At 43.1% G+C, this 27,719-nt stretch overlaps 1 protein-coding gene across 1 annotated transcript in view; it reads left to right on the top strand.

The window, feature by feature from the left end:
- Nucleotides 1-27,719, top strand: part of TM7SF2 (transmembrane 7 superfamily member 2) — a 93,394-nt gene that overhangs the window by 48,466 nt on the left and 17,209 nt on the right. Inside the window, exons 4-8 of the mRNA XM_086938504.1 lie at nt 1,245-1,299; nt 7,096-7,290; nt 22,880-22,983; nt 24,499-24,618; nt 27,203-27,371. Coding sequence (XP_086794630.1) covers nt 1,245-1,299; nt 7,096-7,290; nt 22,880-22,983; nt 24,499-24,618; nt 27,203-27,371 — 643 coding nt within the window. The remainder of the gene's footprint in view (nt 1-1,244; nt 1,300-7,095; nt 7,291-22,879; nt 22,984-24,498; nt 24,619-27,202; nt 27,372-27,719) is intronic.

The raw sequence follows: 27,719 nt of genomic DNA, 5'->3' as shown, positions 1-27,719 counted from the left end.
TTGGGATACTGATGGACCTGTGGAAATATCCTTGGGTATGATGAAGATTCGATGATGGAGAAATCCGAGGGTGGTCTGAGTATGAGGCCTAAAGGTTGCTAAAATACATTTCTCAAGGCAAGGAATGAGTTGTGTGAGTGACATTTCATATTTGTCTGCTTCATCGATATGATGACCAGACCGATAAGAGCAGCTGTCTATGGACTTTCAGTGGGAAAGATCTGTGAGAATGCGGTGAGCGATGGAATTCCCTAGCAGAATTTCATAGATGAGAGGAAAGCAAGGTTTGGGTGAGGACTTAAGATGCAACATTTTTTAAAAAAGCAGATACGGCAAAGCGGCGAAAAAAATGAGCACACCGACTATTTACACATTAACAGCTAGATTCATCAAAGAAAAATGGGCTCGCAAAGGGCCAGATTCTGAGAATCTGGCTCTTTGCGAGCGCAATTTTTGCATTTGGGATTCATCATCTCAAATGCAGAAATCGGTAATTGCGAAATCGCTAAATTGCGAGGAATTGCATTTAAGGAATCTCTATTTGAGATTCCTTAAATGCAATTCATTAACCATTTTTAAATTGCGAATTCGCTATTTTTGGCCGCTATTTACCGCTAAGTCAGACTTCATGGTAAATAGCGAAAACTTAGAAAAAAGCACTTTAGTTCATTTTTCTAAGTTGGATGTTACACACACACATGTCCTTTGGACATGTGTGTGCGCAACATCAGTCTACATTGACATTTGAGGGGTGCTACAGGGTGTCCTTTGGACACCCCTGGCACCCTTGAAATCGCATCCTTATTTGCGATTAGCAAATTGCTAATCGCAAATAAGGAATAACTCCCCATTCATTCCTATGGGCCCGTAGGAATGAATGGGGAGTTATTCCTTATTTGCGATTAGCAATTTGCTAATCGCAAATAAGGAGGCTGTAGGAATCACAATTTTTTTTGTGATTTCTACATGAATCCCGATTTGCAAATCCTTAATAGCGATTCCTTAATAATCGCTATTAAGGACTCGCAAATCGGGACATTGATGAATCTGGCCGATAGTTTTAGGTCACTTTGTAGCATTTGCTGTATTATTATTCATATCGTTATTATTGTTATTACTATTGTTATCTTTATTATTATTCTTAAGGAGAATTAATTAAAAGGCCGATATATAACATTCTCAGTGCCTACATGTGTATGATATTTTGAATGAAAATTGTTTTTTGTTTGTTTTGTTTTTTGCAGGTGGCACAAGGGCTTGTTCTTCGAGACAACAGCAGGCTTCATTATCCCGTAAATGGTGAGCCTACAGCTGCTGCAATGTCATTTCTTTTTAATCTTTATTTTTTGAGAATGTCCCAGCCAAAGCCTAATTCAGTTATTTAGGCGCAGGATCATCCTGGGAAGAATACTCCAAAAATAATCTGCATTTCCATAAAAGGTACATCTCCTATGTCTTCAGCTAAGCTGCCAAAGGCCGGCAAAATTGATGCAGTCAGCTAATGCAGTAAATATATAACAAGCACTGTTGTTGCCAATAGGTCTCGCAGTAGGAAAGTTGGAGCTATTGGTTTTGTAAATGACAAAGCCCTTTATGTTTTAAAAATGAAAACAAAAATAAAAGGCATTGTTATTTGCAATTGTAATAGCTCCAACTTTCCTACTGCGAGACCTATTGGCAACGCCAGTGCTTGTTTGTTTAATCAGCGGGAACATCGGTGCTCTCGGCACTGGCATCTAATGGTCAACACCATACTTAGAACAGTCTACCATTTGGTGGCACTGCTCATCTAATTTAGAGATGAGTAGAACAGTTGTTTAGGAATAATGTATACATCAAAATTGGTCAGAGTCCTGGCGCTTAATATTTTACAAATTAAGCACTGGGGCAACATCTAAGGTATTGTGGACTATTCACAACTCCGTCCATCTGAAGAGCTTCCTCCTTATACAGTGGATAAAGTGACCTTCACGAAAATGCTGATCCCGTTATGCCTATGATTTGGGAGGGGGTGGGGGGTTGATCAGGCAGAACTGGGCAATGAAGAGGCTCTGGCGTAATGGCTGGAGCGGGCGACTTTGATGCAGGGGAACTGGATTCGAGTCAGCATTCTGACAACTTTGAAGTGGTGGTACAAAAGTAAGGGGGGGGGATTAAAACAAAGTGCATAAAACATGAAAGGCGACCAGCGCACTAGACGGTGCTACCATGATTGAGTATTATTAAAAACGACTTGGTTCAGCGGCGCACAAGAAGACTCCTGCAGCCATGATTTAATGTAAATTTTAAAAAACGAGTTATGGGAGCGGGTGCCTGCTGTGAAAATAATGCTATAGCTGCCATTGTTTGTATTACCTGTGTTTACATAAAAACGGGCGCTAAGCTGAAACATTAAGCACGGTTCCCTGGTCATGAGGAGTAGACAGCTGATCAGTGGTCCGCGGGCAATGAGTTGAACTATTCACAACTCCGCCCATCTGAAGAGCTTCCTCCTTATACAGTGGATAAAGTGACCTTCACGAAAATGCTGATCCCGTTATGCCTGTGATTTGGGAGGGGGTGGGGGGTTGATCAGGCAGAACTGGGCAATGAAGAGGCTCTGGCGTAATGGCTGGAGCGGTCGACTTTGATGCAGGGGAACTGGATTCGAGTCCGCATTCTGACAACTTTGAAGTGGTGGTACAAAAGTAAGGGGGGAAAATTAAAACAAAAGTGCATAAAACATGAAGGGCGACCAGCGCACAAGACGGGGTGGTGGCATGATTGAGTGTTTAAAAAGAGTTCAGAATTCAATGGCAGAAGGCAGCTCGGGTTACAAGCTGCCTTTGAAGAAGGACAGGCAGCACTGGGAGGGGGGCTGATTCACGAGCAGATGGGCCGGTTTATGACCTGCGGAGCGCGTTAAGTGGCTTTGGGAAATGTCTTGCTTTGAGGGAGGAGTAGGGGGGAGTGGGGCGTGCATGAAGTGGCTGTTGGCAAAACGAATCCTGGGAGATGATTGAGTAACAAGCCCGCCCTGTGCAGTTTCATACAATGCTGCGGCAATGTAATTAACCCGCAGAGTTATGCGTGCCTTTTTAAATATAAATCGTGCAAGGCTGAGAGTTGGGTCTATTTTTAATCTAGCAGTGACAAATGGCCGCTGGTTTCTCAAGGAGCCAGAGCTAACATACATGATGCAGAAATCTGTGCTTTCGGCACAAGTGGCGCTTTCTTATCTAACAGTTCGCAGCGGACGCTGCTGATGCAAACTACAATCCCAACCTGCACAGCTTAATTAGATCAGCCGAACACTAAGCATCTGTGTGGCAGCAGAGCAGCTCGGTGCTAGACGCATGCGAGGGTTGAATAAGGACAAGATGAAGTGTATACCCGCCCTTAAGCGGGAAGCCAAGATCACATTTGCTAGAGGGGAAGCTGCTCTGGTTCGACTGCCCACTTTTGATGTCGGGTTCTGGTGCGTAGGGCTGAATATTTTAAAAACATAAGTAAGAAATAATAAACTCGCAAAACAAGCACTCATTAAATATGTCTTAAGGCTTACTGAGATTTAATGCCTAGAATATTTATACTGCTCAGGGCTGGTAAAAAACAGAGCTGCGGTTGACCAAAAAATAAAGTAAAGATGAATGGACAAACTCTTGGTGAAGAGAAGCAAACTGAAAGTACGGCCGGCCTGCGGCCGGCCATGAATAATTAGGGGAGGAGAAGCCTTTGGGAAACAAAGTAAGGCCGGCCTGCGACCGGCCATGAATAATTAGGGGAGGAGAAGCCCTTTGATGTGCTGGGCTGGCCGTGAATGCGCGTGCTTGTTTGCTCACGTGATTCACGTGAACTTCAAGAAAACCGCAGGAACGAAGCCCTTGGTTTGACGAGGATTTTCGAGACATGAATTCTCGCTCCGCTCAATGCGCTTGCGCGCATTGATAGGTCGCGAGACCTAAAAACTGTCTATGTGAGCCACTTGCTGTGAACGAAACCACTGTGCTCAAAATGCCTCAAAACTTCAGTAACCCAGCTCTCCTGGGAACCGAGGCACTGTCGCAAAAATAAAGGAAAAACGTGACTAAATATATCAAGACCCCTTAGTTTATTTCTGAAACTGGGATCCTCTGTCCTCTGTTGTTCCACAATTTCAGGCTCGCCTGAGACTGGGAGCGCCGTGGCACCAGCTCACCCACCAACCAGGAACAGAGAAAGCCAACTACTTCAGCTTGGGATGAACACTGCCATTCAGTGGGTGGCATGGCGCCCAATCTAAATAAGGAAAGGGCCACACCACAAACTGTAGCAGCCCCTTCCATTCCCTAGGGCGCCAGTGCCTCTTGTGTCTTAAAAACAACATCCTGTGTAAAATCCAAACCCCGCTCCTACCCGACTTCCCTCCATAACATCTCGTCATACTGCATGACAGTTGGGCTGCGATCTTGAATTTGCTAGTCTGTCAACTAAAAATTGAAAAGTAAAGGGATCTGACGAGATCAGGGAAATATTTTTCTTGGTTCAATGTAAATTTGCAAATCCTCAGGGGACCTGCAAAACCGAGCAATCTGATTGGCTGAAAATGTTTGCTCTAAAAAAACCTCTGAAGAAAAAAAAATGTGACCTTTAGAAAATGAGAGATATTGAAGCTTGTGCCATGAATAAATAAGGAATGAGAAAAATGGGCAGAAAGTGCATTTGATGATTCTGGGGACCACGGCGGGAATTCCAAAGGTGTCGAGATGCCACAAAAGTTTTTAAAAAAAAATGTTATTGGAGCATTCACATATGGATAAGCGAAAAAATAGAGGGGCGGAAGAATAGCTGCAAATCCTGAATACAAATAAAGCACTTCGTAACATCTTATTATCAAAGATGCGCACAGTGAACACTGTGGGCATGTGGACTGGGAGCAGGGCTCAGTTGGTGTGGGTGGGATAGACGCATTGGCATCACCATAGGCTGGTTCCTGTACCCACAGCCCACTGCGCAGAGACAAAGATTGTGCAAGCCTGGGTTGGGTAGGAGAGGGGTTAGCGCAGCCCCACGTTGCGTTCACTATACAGGGCAAAAGCTGTCTATGTATTACCAAAGGCACAGCACAGCCGCGTTGGGTGGGACAGTTTTTGGGTGTAGTACCTGGCACGGTCCAGGCCATGTTTACAGAGACCGGTCGTATACCAGGTCTTGTGCTGAAAAGCAGGCTGCATGATCGGAGGCATGAGCAGCTGGTTTAGGCTATAGCCAGACCCTACTCGCATAATAAGGGAGACTGCAGACAGCATGCACATTTTTTCTTTCAAAGCAACCATAGGTATAATCAACTGTCTTCCCTTAAAACTCTACCCATATTTGCAACCCTAACCCTAACTTAAACTCTAAACCGTTTCCAGTATGTGCTGTGCCTAAGGCTATCCTCTCTCACCAATTGATACTGATATTGCTTACTGCTGGATTGCTTATCATTTTGGCCCTGTCTAAGAATCTACACACAAAATATAGTATGCCCACAGGGGTTTAGAAAGTTGGTGGTAGGCTCCACATTGTACTTTACTCTACAATTTTGTCGGCTTGCTTGATAATTGTGTTTCCTTGTGCATTATAAAGACTGCATTTCCTGTGTGCTTTCCTATTATTTTTCAAAATCTTTACTGGTTTTCTGATACAAACTTTACTCTGTAGTCTAACTTAAGAATGTATCAGTAAATTATTGTGCGACTGTCTTAATATTTGGAGTCATTAAAAATCTGACCTTTGACCATTTTGAGGAAGAGTTATTTATTATTATGTATGGCAATACTCTAATCTAATGGAAGAACATGAAATCAAAGGCTATCTATACCATTCTTCCTCCAGCGTCCTCCTGATACCATACATATTCGTATCTGCTATTTTACAAGGACTGCATTTCATTACCTCGAACTCCAGTGACCCAAGAGGGACACAAGTATGTCTCTGCAAGCCTCTTCTTGCTAAAGAACCCACATTCAAAAGGTCTACCAGTGCTTCGTTTGTAAATGAAATAGTGCCGTGGCCCGAAGCTCCAACTCGGATGCATCGGCTGGTGCAAATAAAAGTCGGCCTCTTTAATTCGTTACCAGTCACTCTGCACATTCTTGCTTTCTCCCTCTGTGGTGTGTTGTCCTTCTTTTTCGCCCTCTATCTTTCGATGTGTGTGTTTTTTCTTCTTTTGCTCTTGGGGAATATCTGATGCGAAAAAATAAGTGTCAGTCCCCAAAAATAAGTGCCGGTGGCCCCCACCAGTAACCACCGGCTCAAATTAAGCATTGGGTCTACCAACTCACTTCTAACTTTGAACACCCCTCATTGAAACTACACACTCGGTAGACCGTTTTGGTGACACTTATACATACATCTGACTTTCTCCTTCCAAATAGCTCTCACTGCCTGCTGTACCTGTATGACAACGTCTATCTTTATTTGTAAGATGTTACCTTGTACTAAACCTGCTTTCCATGGTCCTCTGTCACACAGTTCCTATTATCCAAGTCACCCTAGACATAAAAGTCCACCTGTGTATTCATAGATCCTGTGGTATGATCTGCTACAAAATTGCATCGTAGTAGTACTATGCTTAGACTGACTAGCTTTGTAGAGGATTTGGCTGAATGCACATTTGACTCTTCCGCCCCATATCAGTGGTATATGATCAGTCCTTAGCATACATTTGGACCCCAAAACATAGATCTTAAACTTTTTTTGCTCCTTCCCCTAACCATATTCTTTTTGGTACAACACTTCACTAGAATGTGTCCAGAACAACAGATGGATGTGCCACTCGAAAACTATATTTCTCATTGAGCACTGTAGGCAATTGCTTCCCTAGTTACTACAAGGTTCGTCATGGCACAAATCTTAAAATGAAGCATTTTTTTTAATGTAGCTGACATCCTTGTTAACCTCTGTCTTCTACGATCTTTAATCAAGCTGTCCAGAAGGAACGCTACAGTTGCCCTTTAATGCTTCCTAAAAAGGGGATGAGAGAAGGGGGCACACTGAGAAAGCAGTGCAACAGGAATTAATAAAAACATTAATTTATCTTGGCAGTGCAAGTTTTTGGTGTTCTTATTCTTCTTTTCTTATCTTTTTCAGCATTCCATGCCTTCATTCTGACTGCGCTGGCTGTTTGTGTGTCCGTGGCCTGCGGCGTTCGACTCAGCTACATACACGATCATTTCCTACAGTTCGCAGTCTCAGCGGCCATCTTGTCTCTGGTACTCAGCTTCTTCCTATACTTCAAGTCCCTCTGTGCAGCAGAATCCGAGCTGGCACCAGGTGGAAACTCAGGTGAGGATTTTCACTGATCACAAACACAATGTCCTCATTAGAAATCAGTTTACAAACCTGCTTTTCTTTTTATATAAGGCTGTAAAGGTGCAATGACAGTGTTTTGACTAGAGTAGATACATGGCACACTTGTTTTAGTAAAATGGCGGCCCGACCTGCCCCACCCCCATTTTACCAGTGCATAATGAATGACTGTCGGTTTGAGCAAGGGTCAGAATGATAGACACTTATCATGCTGTGGTCAGGCACCCAGGCATTTGTCATGTGCTAAATTACGCAGGTATCAGGCAATTGCTGTTTTCTTAGCTGGAGATCCTTCTGCCTGGCAAGGTCCTCCGAGGATCCTCCATCCTGATGACGAGGGGGAAAGTCACAGATAGAGGCAACTCGGGGAGTTTTTGGTTGCACTACAAACAAGCATTTACAATGCAACGGTTTCGCCTTTGGAAAAGTTAGAGCTGTTGGCATTGTAAATGACAATTTGTATTTATGTGTTGGTTTTGAAAACAGATAAATAAATGTCATTATCATTTACATTGCCATTAGCTTAATCTCTCACAAATGTGAGACCTATTGTACCCTACGGACGAGCTCAGCAGACAGCAATTACTACCACACACACACACCCAGAGCCACACACACACACACCCAGGGCCACACACACACACCCAGAGCCACACCCACCCACCCAGGAGAGCAAGCACAGCGAGGGGGCAGGGAAGCAAGCACAGTGAAGGGGCAGGGAAGCAAGCACAGTGAAGGGGCAGGGAAGCAAGCACAGCCAGGGGGCAGGGAAGCAAGCACAACCAGGGGGCATGGAAGCAAGCACAGCCAGGGAAGCAAGCACAGCCAGGGGGCAGGGAAGCAAGCACAGCCAGGGGGCAGGGAAGCTAATTTCCTATATTAATATGTATGCTCACGTTTCTCTCCCAAGCATACACTGGTAACTGTAATCTGATGTTACTATGTAACAATGTTCTATGCAATGTCCTAACTCATGTAAAGCGCTCTGATACCCCCGGGTCTAGCCAGCGCTATATAAAACTTTTCAAATAAAATTAATAAATAAATAGAAGCGAACATAACCTCTCAGCTTAATTTAACATAGGCTGGCTAAAAAAGGGGCGAAAAAACACGAAGACTCTACTATTTGATTTGAAATCAGATTAGTCATGTTATAGTAAGCAACACACTGCATGCACAAATTCCATGAGCATGCATAGCAGGTTGAAGGATACCCTCAACAGTTGTTTACTGGCATCCATTTTCTCTTCCAAAAGAAGTGACGTCGAGAACCCACAGTAGAGGGTGGAGCAAACGTCCAATCTCCCAAAACAAAAGAGCTTCTAGCCAGCAAAGCATGCACAATCCCAGATCAACAAGAGGTGGTTGCAGATTCCATTCAGAAGCAAAGATCTTGGTCTAGCAACACATTACATTCTAGTTTTATTGAAAAAATAAAGAATCCATAATACACCCGCCTAAATTATTTACTCAGGAATTTGAAAGAACAAAAGTAAACAACCTTCGATTTTAGGAGGTGCTCTTTCCTTTTGCTTAATCCAGGACTATTTGGCATGTGATGACAATAAAATCTTTCTCGTACATTTGAGCAGCCCTGTTCCCTCCCCAAGACTTACACACAAGCATGGATCATATTTCACATTTCACAGCAGCTGCTTTAAAACTAGGCCAGTTCAAATGAAAGCAGGCCAGATTAAACGACTCGCCAGCATTTACTGTATACCTCTTTACTGCTCGCTCCCAAAACACAATGGGCCAGATGTAGGAGCCCTAATACCGGTCGGAAACGGCCGATTTCGGCCGTTTCCGACCGGTATTAGGCTTTTCAGATGTAGGGGGCCTACCGAATCGGTAATTTTACCGATTCTGTAAATATACTGATTCGGTAAAATACCGAATCGGTATATTTACTGAATCGGTAAATCCATATGTAGCTGACACTCCTAAGAGTGCCACAGGCCCTTAAGAGTCAGTATTTTACCACACAATCCAATTGTGTGGTAAAATACCGAATTCAGGTGTGCTTGCACACCTATGCCATGTGACACACAGACATGCCCTTAGGGCATGTATGTGTGCCACATGTCACACAAGCCTGTACTTGGGGTGCTAGAGGGTGTCAAAGTGACACCCCCTGCACCCTTGCAGGATTCGGTATTTACCGATTCGGTAAATACCGAATCGGTATTTCCCATTGATTCCTATGGGCTTCAAGGCCGATAGGAATCAATGGGCAATACTGATTCGGTATTTACCGAATTGGTAAATACCGAATCTTACAGATTCGGTATTCCTAAATTCGGAATTACCTAAATCTGCCCCCTTCCCATTTACAGACTCTTAAATACCGATTCGGTAAAATTTGGTATTTAAGAGTCTGTAAATGGGAATTACCTACATCTAGCCCAATATGGGTTGCACTCTCATACATCAAAAGCATAGCAGTGCATATGGGAGAATGCAGGTATCAACGATTGGCTGTAAAATTACAGAAAGGCAATTATTGTGAGTGTATTTTAAAAGCCAGCTTAACTTTCCATCAGGCACGCTGCTCAAACAGATAATGCTAGCAGTAAAGCGATCAGTTTGAAAGTGCAATCTGACAAGCTACCCAGAAGCCAGGGTGTTTCTGTAACACATCCACAGGTTATAGCTCGGTTTAAACAGAGAGGGGGGAGGGGTGGGGCTAGCTTCAATAATGCAGAACAATGAGAAACCTGACAGTTCTAATCCATTCAAATCTGGAGACCAGATCAAAAATCCTCGAAATGGCGTCGATATTAAGGGTTCAAAAATCAGATCTTACATGAGTCTTCAGCCATGTCGATGCCCTGTATCCATGGATTTTATACGGGTGTACTGCCCAAACCACTGCCCGACGTGGGAATCGAACCCAATTCACTTCCAAACTGCGCTCTTGCTGCAGCGACAGTCAAGTTCAGTGCAGCCAACTCGGCTAGAACCAGAAACCGGACCTGCCCACACAGTCTGCTCGAGGTTATTTTTAGAACTCTCCTCCGCATGTGCCAAACTTCTCCAAGCACTCATATGGAAATGCAGCGCCAGCACAGCACTTGCTCGCAGGAAATTCCGGCCCGGGTGCCATTTAGCCGGGATCCTTCACGCAAAATCAAACTCCAGTGCAGGGTAGAAACTGGGCGACAGTTCCACGTGGACCCCGATACACATCTGCTCCTGAGCTCGGGGAGTCGAGAGTAGTCTAGAATAAAACAAAATGGCTCCACTAAAAGCGGGTTTGCGCTATTTCATTGGGGCCTGGCTTTCTACCAACACTGCCTTTTTAGACCCATTCCACATTCAATTGTAGGTTCTAACAACGTTGTCTATCTCTGCCTTATAAGTACAGAATAGAGAAAGAGTACGTATTACTTATTTTTGGCCGAGAACGTCGTGTCACCAGTGCCTTCATGTGGCGTCCTAATTATTCAGTTTACTTTCAATTATGTTGCGTGAATAAAGCCTCGAGGGGAATCTGAACTGCATGCACAGCTTTAGGAACGCAGCAATTAAGAGAACATGCAAGAAAAAGTGTTAAGTGAAAGAATTCTTGCTAAACATAGAGAAGCCCTGGGGCGTTTTCCTACTCGGCCCATGAGATGCACTGCAACGCATGCAGGTTAAGACGACACGTTTCCGTTGTTTACCAGGACACGAACTAGGTTTTATCGTATGCTTAAAATACAGGCAATGAAGTGTAGTAACTAAAGCACATACCTTGAACAAGCACTTAAACAAGAGAGGAGCGCACAACCTTCTTCTGGTGGCGGTCGGGGGAAATCACAAAATAAAAGGCTGGAAAAAAGAAAAAAAAAACGCCCACCGCTGCAATGAAGTTTTAAAAGGGGCGGAGAGGGAAAAAATGTACTGAACGCCCACGAATCGCCTCGGACAATGACGGACGCCTCTCTCTTCCAATGGCTCGCCTCCATTTATGGAGCTAGCCAATGGAAGAGAGAGTCGGGACAAAGCCACATACTGTTCTCAAAAGATTTCGCCTGCGCGAACGCTGCTGCGCAGCGGAAGCCAGGCAAAACCTAAAAAAGGGGAGTTACAGATGTAAATAAATTCAGGGCACACTCCACTCAAACAAGTCACTTATGGACAACACCCTTAATTCTTTGTCCAGGGGATCCCCCAATCATCCATTCAGAGAGATATTTGTTCCAGTGTCCATCTATTTATACATTAAAACAGACCTGGTGCCCAGGGATCACCACTGTGCAACTATGTGGGAAAAATAGAGGAAGTGCCTCACATAAGCAGCTAATCCAGAGCTAAGTGGCAGGTACTCACCTTTGTGCTCACTTTATCATTGTCTGCAACTTTCCTATATAGGCGGGGGAGTCAACATTCAAACAAGGTCAGAAGAATGTTGTGTGTGTGTCCTTATAACCCTATTGTGTATTGCACGCATCTCAAAAACCTCCCAGGTCCTCCTACGCGAAGGAGAGAATTCTTCATCACAAGAACAGAGATTAAAAATGATTTATGTGTGGCATTTAGCATCCATCTTTAACTTTTTTATGCCCACACTTACTGTTCAGAACAAACTACCACGTTTGGACCATTTTAAAAAGAACGTCCGACTCCAACATGTGTGCAAATGAGATACCACTGGACTACTGGGATGAATTTGCTAGTTCTAGTAATCAAATAAGCTGCTATATACTAATAGATGTCACGGGAAATGTACAACAGTAGGTAAATCAGTCAAAGCAGCATTTCTGTTATGCATCTAAAAACAAAGAGGGTTCTGAGCAGTGGTTCTGAAATCAGTGGTGCCTAATAAAGGATGAAATTTCCTTAACAAAAAGAGTTGAAAGAAACATGATTGTGAGATTCTTTCAGTGAGTTACATGAGAAAAGAGTTTTGAATTAAAAACTACTAAACTTTGAGACTTCACAGTAGAGTATTGGAACAATGCCCAGAGGAAAAAGTTAATTAAGCCTGTGGATGTCTTGGGAGTTGTGAACAAAATACATTCAGTGTTTGAGGAGCTAAGCTTCAAAAAGTGGAGAGAATTTCAATTCATGGCCCTCCCAGATTCATTTGGTAAACGATGAACATCCGTGCAGGTGATGCCGAAAGATTCCCATATTGGAGGATTACATACTGGAGCCAGTTAATACTTCCCCCATGTAGATGTTAAACAACAATCCCACATAGATTTATTGTCTGGCCATCCACATTAAATTAAGTGGGGCTTGAACCTGGGGCACCCACAGATCAAAATAGGGTTCTTCAGGTTTGTAATTTTTAAACCAGACCTGGACCTGTACAACCCAACCCATGCACACACAAAACACCAGAAAGAAGCTTTCGCATAGTCAACAAATTAAAGGCTAATGAGAGATGGAGGAGCAGAAATGCACCTTCCAGCATAAACATTACATCGTCCACTAGTGAAAGGATGCCAGATTGATAGGAATGTAAACATTGTGCTCGGTGACGTCAGTCAGTGAAGTGGAGAACCATACTCAAGAAGTTTACCTAAAAACGAAGTAATAGGGCAAAAATTCACCAGATCATCAGAGCCGAAGATAGGCTGTTTTTTAACAGGGGTAGTACTGTAGCATTCAGAGACAAAGGTGGGCACTAACAGAATGAACTACACTGTACAACGGTTTGGAGCTCTTTTAAGTTGATAGCCTGATTATGTGATCCTTTGCTCGTTAGTGTCTTTTTTTGAGCACAACTTAAAGCAGGGAGGTCTGTTAAGCATATTTCTTCTATTCTTTTCAGGGCCAAGACTTGTAGACTTTCCAATATACAAATCCTGAAAATAGCAGAGAGCAATAGTTTTAATAGCAGTGTCTATCGAAACCAAGGTTGCCACTGTTTCACCCATTGTAATTAAGAAATTAGTTTACAACAGGAATGAGGATGAAAAACAGTATTCCAATTTTCAGATTTTTCCTATTGTAACTCAGAAGTCTTATTCCTAATACAATGTTGATAGAGTAATGCGTCGAAGACTGACAGTCACCTTCAAGTGAGTCAAGTGGCAGACAACCAATAGGAAATTTGAGTCTGGTAAAGATTAAAACAGTAGGTTCTTTTGTGACTGTATGTGGTATGACACATACTGAGCTAATTAGAAATTAGTAAAAAGATAGAATCACACAAGCACAATAAATGTTACCAGAGGTATTACCCAATGGTAAATTGTCATGGTCAAAAAACATATTATGTGGGATACATGGAGTGGTACTGTGAACTGTGAAGACTTGGGCAGCTTTTCAGCAACCCCAGATGACTTTTATCTGCCCTCTATTACTTCTGCTCTCTACTGGAGAAGGGCTGAACTCAGAAACATGTGTCTAGAATTAACAGCACTACCTGCACCAACTTTGGTGAAAAACTGCAGCAACTTTGAAGTACGTAGAGTGCAAAATCCAGGCACGAAAGAAGGTACTTTTGTATCATAACTAATGGCCCAGGCTGGACTATTGGCTGGTTTCTAAAGAGGTGTGTACATGGACAGAGTGGGTGGTGCATCTGGCTAGAACGTTATCCGAGCATGCTCCTGTATTCTTGGAGTTGGCGGTGCCGAAGTATACCAGACCCCCGTTTCAGTGGCGATTGCAGGCAGTGCCTTTGCTGGATCCAGTTTTTCACACCACAATAGGGACACCAATTGGCAATTTCTTTCATGAAAATGAAGGGTAAGCTAAGGAAGCAGGAACACTTTGGGAGGCTTTTAAAGTTGCTATCAGAGGGGAATGTATGGGGGTACAAGCTGGTGTCTTAAAGTCACTCCTTAACAAAATGCGAGACATTGAAAGTAAGTTATAGAATCTAGAATGCCATTACAAGCTTCAACCAGCACTCAAACATTTAGCAAAGATGAGAGAGCTAATTTCTGAACATGCTGAGATTGCAGAACAGGAGGTACGATTTCGGTCGCGGCGCTGGATGGCAAGAGAGTATGGGGAGGGGGGCAGTGCGGGACGTACGCTGGCCGCAAAACTCTCCGAGTACAAAGAACAGGTTAACCTAGTCAAAATACTGGATAAAAACTCGGAACCACTCGGTATACGACATTTGATATACTACCAGTGTTCTCTGATTTTTATGCTGAGTTATAGGCGCACTGACCGACGGCTACCGACGTTGAGATAGCTGGCTATCTTGACGATGTGATGCTGGGTTGGCAATTATCAGGTCAAAAGGAATTTCTCCTGCAGCCGCTAACCGTGGATGATGTGAGAGGGGCTATACAAAAACTACCAGATGGAAAGGCAGCGGGCGCTGATGTCCTGCCCCGTAAGTTTTAAAAAACATACGTAGACCAGTTGGCCCCAAGACTGGTAGAGGTGTATGCAGAGGCATACGATAGCGGGAAACTCCCTCCCACACTGCTTGAGGCTCTGATAGTCATGCTATTGAAGCCAGACAAGGACCCTAAAAGATGTAAACCGTACCGGCCATGATCATTAATGAATAATGATGTAAAAATCTTAGCTAAAATAATTGCGATGAAATTACAGCCCCTAGTGCCCACTCTGATGCCCACTCTGGTGCTACCAGGTCAATCCGAATTTGTGCAGGAGCGATCCACAACATATAATTTGAGAACTTTGTTTGCAATACTGCACCAATTGAACCCAGAACTGAAGGCAACTGGGGTGTTACTTGATGTTGCTAAGGCATTTGACTCTGTACAGTGCGGCTATATGTTCATGGTGCTGAGTCGTATGGGGCTCCCCTCTTTGTTTATGCACCCGGTACATTTGCTCTACTCTGAACCGCCAGCGAGAATTTGTGTAAATAGGTTTGTGTCAGACCCTATCCAAATCTGCAGAGGTACTAGGCAAGGATGTCCACTGTCACCAATGCTTTTCCCTCTCGTGCTAGAGCCATTAGTGTGCAAGATCAGGCAGCGGCATGGACAGGCGGTGCTGGGGTTCCGAAAGTGGCCGATAGCTATATCCTTATATGCAGACGACATGTTGCTTTATGTCCGGGAACCTGAGACAAATCTCAAGCCCTTATTCAGGGACTATGTAAAATTCGGAGGGTATTCAGGCCTTCATATAAACTGGGAAAAAGTATTATTTCCGCTCACACAGTGCACCACATCGTACGAGCTAGAATGCCCCCTGACTTGGGCCTCCAAACCCGTTAAATATCTAGGGGTCTGGATACATAGGGCTCCATAGGTAGTAATGCAAATGAACTATGGGCGAGCGATTACAACACTAACAGATCAGTTAGCTAGATGGATACGCCTCCCACTTTCCCTAACGGATCACTTTGCAGTGATAAAAATGACGATATTGCCTAAATTCCTGTATTTGTTTATGAATATTCCCATAGTGTTAAATAAAATGCTTCCCTACATGCATGGTTGCTGACCCTGACATGGGCAGGTAAGCAGCTGCCCTGCAACTGGGAGACTCTGGTACAACCATTTGAGCGGGCGGCTTTAAAACGCCTGACAAGAGACTGTACTATTTGTGTGTGCAGGCACAGTTTGCGCACTACTGCCAGTTCCCGCAATGCTAACTATCGCACTTAGCGGTGGAGGCGGATGATGCTCATCCAGTCCCACTCACGGCAATGCTGCTTTACACTCGACCTTTGAATCCCAGAATGCACATAAACACAGTGAGCTGTAATTCCCGCGTGTGGCGGGATCTGCAGGTTAGGGCAGGCAGGAAGTATCTGTATGCAATTGCCCTGTTGGTAGATGCACACCCTGACATCTCAGTCGCCCAGGAATAGGGGTCAATGGATACACGGAGGGAGGCTGCGGTCGCCACACTACGGGACCTTTACCCCAGCAGAACATTTATAACCCTAGAAGCCCTCACTGTGAAAAAAAAACCATACTGCTATGGTAGATTTTGTATATGAGAGATTGCGTGCAGCCATTAGGGCAATGTACCCGGAGTAATAACCAGGTTATATACCACTATACTTGTTGAGAATTATATGGTTACATCTGTGGCTTATAAAAAATGGAATGCACTGTTGGATACACTATTGGTGTGGGATGATTGGGTGACGTGTTGTGTGCGAACCGGACGCCTCACTGCAAATTGTAATCTCAGGATAATACATTTTAAACGTATTCATCAAATGTACTATATGCTCGAGAGACTACACCGATATGGGCTGCGGGCTGATTCGCGCTGTGTACGGTGTGGTGTAGAGAGTGCAGGTTTTAAGCACCTTGCCTGGGACTGTGGGCCCGCAAATATGTTTACTGGGATTGCTTAAGACAATTAAACCATGCAATCGCAAATTGGTAGCTGTTTCGTTGCTACTGGCCAAGAGATTAGTAGCAAAGAATTGGGGCGGGAAGACTGTACCTACCGTGACCACCTGGTTCAGGGATGTTGTTTATACCAGAGAACAACTGGACATATATGCTGAGGAATTACCAGTCTTCTCCAGGCTAAAAGATATCTGGAGCCCTGTAATATTATATCTTTTGGAGCACCCAGATGTGTTGAAGTAAGTTGAATACTGTGATTCTTTGTATAGGTTGTGAGTGGAGGCACTAAGTGTCTGCATGTAAATTGGGATGGTCACAAATACCTTCGCTGGGTAGCCAACAAAAGTCCAACTGAACTAAATGTACTGCTATGCGTGTTTGCATTATGTACTGTATGTTGTTACTCATGTCGCACTGAGGTTGTATAATGAATACAGATCTATTATGCAATGATGGAAAGATAAAACTCAATAAAAAAAAACTTTGAAGTAAGTTTACTTCATTTACCAGAATGCAATGGGGGTGAACTGAGCTGGGATGAGAGGCAGTGTGATCCCTCCCCCTTGTTTTTAAAAAGCTCCCTTGAGCCAACAAGCTGTTGAGCTCACTTGTAATGCACCTTTATGCTTGTGGAGTGGTACTGTGACCTGTGAAGACTTGGCCAGCATTTCAGCAACCCCAGATGACTTTTCTCTTTGAGGTAACTGTACTGCATTTACCTGAATGCAATGCGGTGAACTGTATTGAGATGGGAGGCAGTGTGCTTCCTAACCCCTTGTGAAGTATTGTACACCCTGATCTCAATAAGAAGCATTTTCCAAGCCTTGTAGGACCACAATGCCATGAATAGAACAAGCATTTGCAATGCAGTCAGTCTCGCATTGGTTTAAGTTAGAGCTATTGGCGTTGTAATTGAGGGTTTTAGACTTTTGTTTTGTGGTTTCTAAGCATTTAACGTTGCTGGGCAAGCTAAACAAGAAAGACTCCAAAATGTACACAGTAAATAGGCCAATGTGCCTAAAACTTAGAAAAAAATTAATAAAAAGAAACTGAGAAACAGCATCAGGTTTTTCACAGAGCTGAATTAGGTCATCTTTAACCTTATTCAGAGATGGACAAATGCCGATATCCGATGTAGTAGATGTCTCCCAATGCCAGAATCCGGAAAGAAATATGTTCAGATTCAGCTATAAGAAAAACATGAATGAGGTTACACAATGAGATTATCAAACCACATATTGCCAGCGGGCCGCTGGTTATGTTAAAGCTGGTAGAACTCTCACCCAGTGTCATATATACTAGGTTTATGATATAATGCACAGTTTGCAGATGATCAAATTTGAGCCCACAAATGCTGGAAGCACATACGAGTATGGCCAGAACCAGAACCCAATGAACTCAGAAATAATGAAGCATGCATAACATCCAGCTACAAAATTTACTTAAATGAAGGGCCACAAAAGGAACTAGGGCCCATGTAAACCAGTGCAGCAAGATATTTAAACATAAAAGGGAGACTGGCTCACCTGAATGGCATTTAGCATAAAAATAACTTCGGGCGGGCTGCAAAACGCCATTTCAAAATTGACAGAAAATCAGGAGCTGAACCAAACATCAGAAAAATGGCTCACAATAGAACCTATAATAAACAATAACTGTACATGTGTGAAAAATAAAAATATATAGAAGGGAGCAGACTAAATAATCGTTCAACGTAATGAAAAGAAACCCGTACGTACTCGTATAGAAGATGTAATGGAATCACCAGGTTTCAAAATGAAATGCCGTGGCACCAGCACCTCAGGAACTCACAGCAATGTGAGGGCAGCCCTGCTCCAAATATGAGTGATATGCCACGGCATCCACCTTATTAGACCCTGTGGGGGCCGGCCTGATAATTAAAGGACCTGCGAAGCAAGACATAACATGTGCCAATAATAGATAGAACCACTTTAACGACTCAAAGCGGCCACCTAATTAAAAGCAAAGGTGGCCAGAAATAATTCATTACAATGCACCCGGCTACTCCTGGCTCATCATAAGAGTAATAAATAAACTAACCAGAATAATCACTGAGTAACTAAATCTCCTTATATGCAAGGGGATAACACAAAACTAATAAAGTGAGGTGCCAGATTAATCAAACATACTCACTCTATTTGTATATGGAAAGTAGCCGTAGGATGATAATATCGCATTGGGGCACGTGATCTCTGTGTAAAGGACGTGATGCTGGGTTCGTCATCTGAATGCCACAATAAGAGTGGCCCACAACGACCGCCATCTTCAAAGGCCAAATATTGCTAAATGGGATGCACCTTGCTACTCTTAACTCATTTTAAGCAGTGTAAATATAAACCATAAAAAAGTGCATAAAACCCATTAAAAAGTGCATAAAAAAGGCAGCACCTTTGAAGAAAACATAGGGAGACTGCAACATGGATCCCCAGAGTGACAGAATGTGGTGCAGCAGTGAGAGTTGCTGACTAGGGAGCTGGAGATCCTTGTTCAAGCCTCAACGTTGGCTGAACATCCAGTGAATCTGTGCAAATTACTTAATCTTCCCTCTGGCCGCACTAAAATATACTAATTTAAAATAATGTAAAAAAGCAATGTCGGAGGGGTGGTGGGGGTGGCCAAACAGTGTTGTGGGGTTGGACGTCTGACTGCACAGGGATATTAAGTGGGCAGGCAAATGAAGCTGATCAAGTAAAGTAAACCGAGCATGTCCTGCAACAGCAGGCAGAAGAGTCATTTAAGAAAATAGTGCTCACAGACTGTAACTAAAACATCCCGAGTAACAACACATGTAATGGGACCGTCCTCCTGGGAGGTTACAACAGGAGAAAAGGAGGATTTAAGAGGAGCCAATTGAAAAGATGAAGGAAAAATGGGCGGAGCTTGAAGTCCATACCTGAATACAGCATGTCTTGAAGAGACAGCGCAAGCGGTGCCCAGGCGAGACTTAAAAAAGTGCTACAAGTGGCACAGAGGCCGTCAAATAACATGCATACATTCAAATTGGGTTGTGACAGAATATTAGTGTCAGGTCCTAAAAAGGAAACTGATTTTAGTTGATTTAGTTGACATGATGTATTAACTGAGCAGTAGTTCTAATGGGGTAGTAATACATCAATAAAAGATGATGAAAAATGCTATGAAATCTAAAGCAAACACCTATTTTGACATGCTCATAATGTGTTTTTGTACCACCCAAGACTAGATGTGTTTTTAAGCAAGACACCCATGCAAGTGTGCCGTATTCCCCCTCCAATGATAATAAGAAGGATGTAAGGGATCCCATCACGTGATGAGATAAGAGTATAGTGCAATAAGGATGCTGCCTATTGTTATGTATCGAGGGATAGATAGACTTGCAGGTAAAGGTAATTGTAAAAGTGTACATGGAGAGGTGTGAGTCAAGGTAGATGTATTATATTGTAATCTATACTTACTATTATAAAGAGAGAACTGTGGCCTTTGAGCCAGGTAAACTCGAAAAGTACACCACCAATCCAAACACCCAAGACATCTTTGAAAACGTCAGGGCAAGCAGAAGGACATAGGCTATATAAAAATAAAAAATATACGTTCTTTAAAAAATTTACGAATAAAAAAAAAGTAGTCCCTTGGAAGTAGCGCCGGCCGCGACGTGTATGATGACATCGGGAGCGCGGAGAGGAGCGGCGTTCAGGAGCAAGAGGAAGAGCGGCCGACATGAGCGCGGGGAGGAGCTGCGGACAGGCGAGGAGGAGCGGCGAGCGGACAATCGGTGAGGAGTGGCGAGAAGCGGAGGAGCAATGGAGCGATAAACTCAGCAGCGCAGGGAGGAGCAGCGGATGAGGTAAGTCAAGCAGCCGCAGTTGCGCACCAAGGGACAGGCGGGGGCCATGAACACTGAGTGCTCAAAAAGCATTTTCCTCAAAGTCGGGACGTCGGGGGAAACAAAGCGTGGGCAGAAGCGGCCAGGACCTACGACGGGCGGGGGCCATGAACACTGAGTGCTCAGAAAGCCTTTTCCACAAAGTCGGACGTTGGGGGAAACAAAGCGTGGGCAGAAGCGGCCAGGACCTACGATGGGTGGGGGCCATGAACACTGAGTGCTCAGAAAGCCTTTTCCGCAAAGTTGGGACGTCGGGGGAAACATAGCGTGGGCAGAAGCGACCAGTACCTACTACGGGCGGGGGCCATGAACACTGAGTGCTCAGAAAGCCTTTTCCACAAAGTCGGGACGTCGGGGAAAACAAAGCGTGAGCAGAAGCAGCCAGGACCAACAAAACGGCCGCTCTGCTGTGCCTCTCCTGCTGCGATGCTGCCCCCAGTCCCTTCTGCCCCGGGCAACGCCGGGGCGGGCTGCTAGTTGCATTTATATAGTGCTTACTACCCCTGATGAGTTGAACTCCTTTATACCAGAAAACCCATCACTCTGGAACCCAAGGTTAATGTTTAATCCAGTGGTTATTTATTGTTGGTTATCAGGATTAGTTCTGTGCTCATTGGAAAACATTGTTCGTTCATTCCAGTTTCACTGCAGTAAATTTAATTGACAGGTTTAGATGTGATCATTGGTGGGGAATATTTTAGTTCATACAAATGATTGATGGAATCAAGAGACAGACAACAGGAAATGAGTTATTGTTAGATTACAGTGTATGGTTTAAAAAAAAGAGAGGTTCTGTTCTATGAAATGAGGTGTGGCATTTTGGAGAAATACATTAATATAGCCTTATAATTCGCCGTAGAGGGCTATACCGGCTATTAGAACATTGGAATGTTGGGAGCTCCATTGAAAACAATGTTCTCTGGGCTTATAATGGCTGGTATAAACCTGGAGCTCCAACATTCCAATGTTTCTTTGTTCACAGCTCTGGCTGTGAACAAAGGCTTCAGGGAACCTGAGGGGATCCCAATCCCCTCACGCCCCCAAAAGGCTTTGTTTTTTTTGTTAGAACATTCTGTCCTCTAGTGACAGAATGTTCTAATAGCCTTATAGCCCTTCGTAGATGGCCTATACCGCTATTAAAGTCCCTCTCCCTTGTTAAAGGCCCTCGCCTTTGGCTCGGGCCTTTAACGCTGGAGAGGGCCTTTTAATAGCCGTTATAGCCCTCTACGGCAGGCTATAAGGCTATATTAAAGGCCCTCTCCAACGTTAAAGGCCCCGAGCCGAAGGCGAGGGCCTTTAACAAGGGAGAGGGACTTTAATAGCGGTATAGCCCATCTACGAAGGGCTATAAGGCTATTAGAACATTCTGTCACTAGAGGACAGAATGTTCTAACAAAAAAAACAAAGCCTTTTGGGAGCGTGAGGGGATTGGCATCCCCTCAGGCTCCCTGAAGCCTTTGTTCACAGCCAGAGCTGTGAACAAAGAAACATTGGAATGTTGGAGCTCCAGGCTTATACCAGCCATTATAAGCCCAGAGCACTCCATTGTTTTCAATGGAGCTCCCAACATTCCAATGTTCTAATAGAGATTAAGGTAAACATGCATGTGACTTATAGTAGGTTGTACTCCAAGAAAGAAAGCATGACGAGGATTGAGAGGGACTTTTGAAAGGAAACGAGGACAGACAAGATTCAGACATTTTAAATCAAGGTCAATTTTAAAGTAAAGTTTTGGGACTATAGAGGAGTCTTTTTGAGAAAACATGCAACCTGAAGATGCAACAATGTAGAGAGAAATGCAAGCCCCTGGAAGAGATGATCCTAAGGTCTCTTAAGTGATTGGACTGTGTTTGCCCCCAGTCATGAAGCCACCTCTGGTTAGGTGTTGAGGCATTGATAGGTTTAGAAGTAAGTAAACAGATGGGGGTACAGGTAGATGCAGGTGTAGATGGGCATATGCAGTGGTGGGTCTCAGGGGAGAGGTACCAGTCAAAGGAGGTGCAGTTGTAAAGAGAGAGAGAGAGAGAGAGAGGTAAAAGCAGGCAAAGACGCACATATAGAGATCAGTATGAAGGAATAAGTTGATATAGTGTTCAGTTAACGTTAAAGTTAAGACATATTTTTGTCATTATCGGATTCTTTATTGTTTGTTGTTTTGATTTGCAACTTAATATAAAATGAATGACAAGATTTATGATAATTACTTTTTTATTTTGTATTCATTATTATATCACTTCAATAAAGCAATCTTTATTTTCACACAAATCTGACTACACATTGACAGTTATTCTGCAGATAAGTTATGTCTGTACAGAGCCTGAACTATGATACCAACTGACCATGCTTGATTTGGTTACGGCCTAATAGGGCTACAAAGGTAGACAACATTTATTCTGTAGCCCATAATGATTAATTACGCTTCTTTTTGACCTGACAGGTAACCCCGTGTATGACTTCTTCATCGGGCATGAGCTGAACCCCCGGCTGGGAAAATTTGACCTGAAGTATTTCTGTGAGCTGCGGCCTGGTCTTATTGGCTGGGTAGGTGATAGAGGGTATTTGGTAATGAGTCCACCTTCACTGACCATGGAAAACAGAACGTGAGTCACCACTATGCTATAAGACTTCCCTCAAAAATGGTGGCTTTTACACACTTTGGCAAGAAAGCTGAAGCATGACCAATCCATTGGTGGTACCAAGACAATACCCCTTTATAAAAATGTTATTTTTAGTCTACTTGCGCTCCCTCAGCTTAACCCTCGTGTCCTCCGGTCCCAGTGCCCCACTTGTTTCATCTAGATGAGTAGCAAGAATTTTCAGGCATGTTTTGAAATTTGTTACCACTATTTTTATCAGCCCATACAGTTGGCCATGTGAGAGCTTCAGGCTTTAGTAAATGCCAAGGCTGACTGTCCTGACAATTTATTTCTTGGGCCAGAAGCCCAACTTTTCATGGGTTTGGAGAGAGGGGAGCTGAGGGGCATGAGGCAGGGATGACAGTATGGTTTTGAGTTAATTAATCCCTCACTTCAATTGCCGCATTCTCTTCCTCACTCCTTTTACTCCACTGGTGAGCCTGCTTTTCGCACGGCTAATTAACTGGAATGCCACTGGAAGGGTGGTTTAGGGATTACAGCTTGTTGCATATCCTAGCCTTACATTAATTTTTTTACCACACTCGTAATTAATTCTGAAACACAGCAGTAGGGCAAAGAAAAGACCATGAATTAAAAGCAGTATTAACTGCAGGCTTATTAGTTCTGGCTAAATGATTACCCCCTGTTCATGGAGTTGTTTGAGTTTATGTCGGAAATTGTGTTTTTTAATAGTCTAGTGTTGTGAGTCAACAGTGGCGCAGTACATAAGCTTCTGAGAGTGCATAAGACTCTTTTAGTTGGATGTGAGAATGAGTATTGAACCAAACAATGCTGCTTGAAGTCGTCTAAAAATGTGTTTTGCATTTAAAGAAACGCTGCAGTCAGATGGTTATAGGCTGTGGTCTTTCCCACGAAAATGTACACACAGGGCAACTAAAATCAGTTTTCAGATGAGAGCTATGTGTTTAATGTATGTGATAAAGCATTGTTCGTTGGTGTTTTCTAGGTTAAATGTTGTAGTGTTGCATAATGTAGAAGTTCTAAAAGTGTGCCTTAAATCCGGCACCTCAGTTTAGCCCTTTTCCCGGCTTCAAGTTGATGGTTGCAGACTGGATCTTAGTAGCCAAGTGCCCACAACCAACACAATTGGGTCCTTTGTTGGCAATAACTGCAAAGGAGTAAAGGACTCAATGTTGCATAGAGTTTGCACTTGATATTACATTTTTTCATGCCACCATCCAGAAAACTGCAAACTTGTAACATAACCCCTGGGGTGATCCAAAATAGCAGGGCCGAGGCTGACAACAGCAGTATAGGATGCATGGTGTATACACAAAATTAAGACCTCTGTTTCCCCATCTCAGTTGCACTAAAAAGGTCTATTTAAAAAAGGAAAGGGTTTGCACAAAAGTAAGGGAAATGCTTGTGACATGTTTTCTTCAATCTGTTCCCTCCTTAGGCCCTGATAAACCTGGCCATGCATATGAAAGAAATGGAGCTGAGGGGCGTACCATCGCTCGCTATGATGTTAGTTAACGCCTTCCAACTCCTATATATTGTGGACGCTCTGTGGAATGAGGTAAGTTATCTTCTCAGTGTGCAGCCATTCTTAGATGAGGCTGCTTCACTATGGTCACCCTTTTGTGGCGGTGGCGATTCCTCAAGCCCATATTGGCATTCCTTCAGGAGCATTCGGTCTACCAAAGGTCATTCTATGACTTTGGCCTGCGGCGACAAGGCCCTCTAGTTGCAGTCTGGAGACTGGGTGCATTAGACCATCTAATCATTCTGTCCACTGACTCATAAACAGTTTTTATAATTATGCTATTGCTGTTGTGGCTAAGGATGGATAGTGCCTTTATTCATCAACCCGTGCCTTGTTCTATGCGCAGTTTCTCTACATGGTTGAGTGTTACTTTCTTGTATTACTTTTCAACCTGTCTTGTAGATAGCTAAATTTGCTGATGGTAGTTTACTTGTTGATACAATTTACCCAAGTGCCATTGTTATCTTCTACAGTTTGTGTGTTTTTCCTCCAGAATGCCTCCCTGTGCTTTCACCCTTCTAACCTCTTCCTCACTCTAAGTCCTTTCCCAGTGTTCGCAATCTTCCTCCTGCCTCCACTGTCTTTATTTTCCTTCTATGCTAACTGTATTTTTATTAATTTAATTTCATTTTTATGCATTTGTATAGTGCAACAGTGATCCCTGAGGCTGTATTCTGCGGTCAAACTCTGAACAAATTTGGTGCCCGGACAGTAATAATCTGTCTTAAAATGACAAAATATCTCAATAATACAGCCGTAGAGTGTGCTGCATTATACCTTATAACTTGCCTTTTCTTGCAAGATAGTTTAGTCATCCCTGCTACTTGGCGTTGTCCTCCATTGCTTCCGAATTCCAACGAAATCCAGAAAAGTGGAAAACCTCAATGAGGTAAACATTAGGAAGTTATTTGCGTATTGAAATACTCTCAGAGGCCACCTTTAACACAACTTAGTAACCATTAGATTTTTTGAACCAAACAAACTAAAGTCACTGTGAACACTTTTCTGAGGGTTTCATCTTTCAAAATACAGAAACAATATATATAGTACAAAGATTCTTCCAACCCCATAAAATGTTTTTTAAAAAAAGTTTTTAGCCCACGAAAGCAGTGCATTTGATGGCAGTAAGGTGAAAGAGGGGAACGCCATCCATGTACTATTCTAATGCTACTTAATACAGTCATTTAGACATTTCCTAAGTGCCTTTAATTTTTCCAGTAAGTAGGTCACAGGGAGATACTCTGAATTGTTCCCATTCATGCTTCTCTAGGATGTATGTTTTTTCAACAATGAACATTTTAAGAGTAAAGTCTGTTGGCTGGATTCGTGTAAGCACATATGGCAGATAGTGAAGCATTAGGAGGCCTATTCGAATCGGCATTGACCGGTTCTGAGAAGGGAGTGCCGGTATCAAAATCATACTGTTATGTTATGCTGTGCAGCACAGCAAGTTAGCCGACAGCAACTGGAAATGATATAAGTGAACGGATTGAATAACTTGTAAAATTCCTTAGCACTGTATTTGGTAAACAGAGACAAGGGATTTAGGTGAAGACAAGTGGTATGATGCGTGATACAACACTGGATTGTTTCATGATTTGATCAATGCAGTTAAAAGCGAAAATTGTTATTGATTTTGGTTTGGGTATTGTAGATACAGTGTCCCCCATATAAAGGACCATAGAGGTCCGAAATGCATTGGGGTATCAGGAAAACTGAGAAATTAGAGAAATTGTCACGAAAAATTGATTATTATGGATATAATTGGAAAATGAACTTGTTATTAGCATGAATGAATTGTGGTTGTTTACCGAGAAATGAAATACAAGAAGGAGTAGGAAATCAATAAAACCATATCGATTTTTACATTGGTTTATAGTTGAATTGAGCAACTTTTGGGGAGTGCCTATAGCCGGTGAACCTTGGGACTCTGCTTTTTAGATGCCCGGTGGAGCTGTCCTATGCAGCTTTAGAGGAGTTTTGGCTCTGGTTCACCCCCTCCGCCGACACCAACCCAGCCGGACATCTGACATTGTTTTCCTCTTTGCCCCGTTGTGTTTCCTTCCCTCCCATGCATCTCATGTTTTTGTTTTCTCCAATGTCTTTACTTGAAGCCTGTAACTTGATGTAATTATGTATCCTGTAACGCTCTGATCCTCATGTAAAGCGCTCTGATACCTCCGGGTCTAGCCAGCGCTATATAAAACTTTACAAATAAATAAAAATCAGAGTACAGCAAACAAACTTTTAGATGTACTTGCTTTTGGATTTACATGTCCATTTAGCTATATGACTGGTAAACTAACATAACCTTTGCTCAGGCACCACCCTAATGGAATATCATTTGTGTGAACTATCACAACTAATGTTTTTATTTTTTTCAACAAAGTAATCCAAAAACATTGTGACTACTTTTAATTTATGGATTAACGCATTTTCACTTTAGCATTTGAACACCTTTGTAATATTAATACTAGTCCCATATAAATGACAACAAATATAAGAATGCATGTAAGGGTTTGCATTCCACAACTGCATACAGATTAGCCATATCAAGAATTTACCTCAAACTCCATAAAAGGTGGAAAATATAATAGCATTTCTCCTTCCTCAACAGGAGGCCATCCTAACCACGATGGATATTGTCAATGACGGATTTGGCTTCATGCTAGCCTTTGGGGACCTCACATGGGTGCCCTTCACATACAGCTTGCAGGCCTACTTTCTGGTCAACCACCCATGTGAATTGTCAACTGCTACAGCTGTCGGAATCATCTGTCTCAACGGTAAATGACACTCTGCATCTCAAATAAAATAATAAGCACTTTTTTTTTCAAAAGACCATCCATTGGGGAAATATTTGAAAAAGATCTGACAAGCTTTCTCTTCCAACTGGAAGTGACAATTGGGTCCAGAAGCTAATTTACCACATTTTTATGAACAAGAATTTCTGATGGATAGTTCTAATCGCAGATTCCTCACCTTGTGAATTTCCCCAGATGCCAGGCTGAATCTGGAAAACTCAGAAGCAGTGCTCCTAAGCTCCTGTTGGTGGTGCAATGTGACTCAGTGTTAACACCGTTCCGGGCGTCTGTTAATTTCTTTCCTCGCCTTCAGACATGTATTCGGAGCTC

This window comes from Lissotriton vulgaris, chromosome 9 (assembly GCF_964263255.1).
Source record: "Lissotriton vulgaris chromosome 9, aLisVul1.2, whole genome shotgun sequence".
In the NCBI taxonomy this organism is placed as follows: Eukaryota; Metazoa; Chordata; class Amphibia; order Caudata; family Salamandridae; genus Lissotriton; species Lissotriton vulgaris.
Note: the sequence above shows the minus strand (reverse complement) of the source record. Positions and strands in the feature narration are given on the sequence as shown.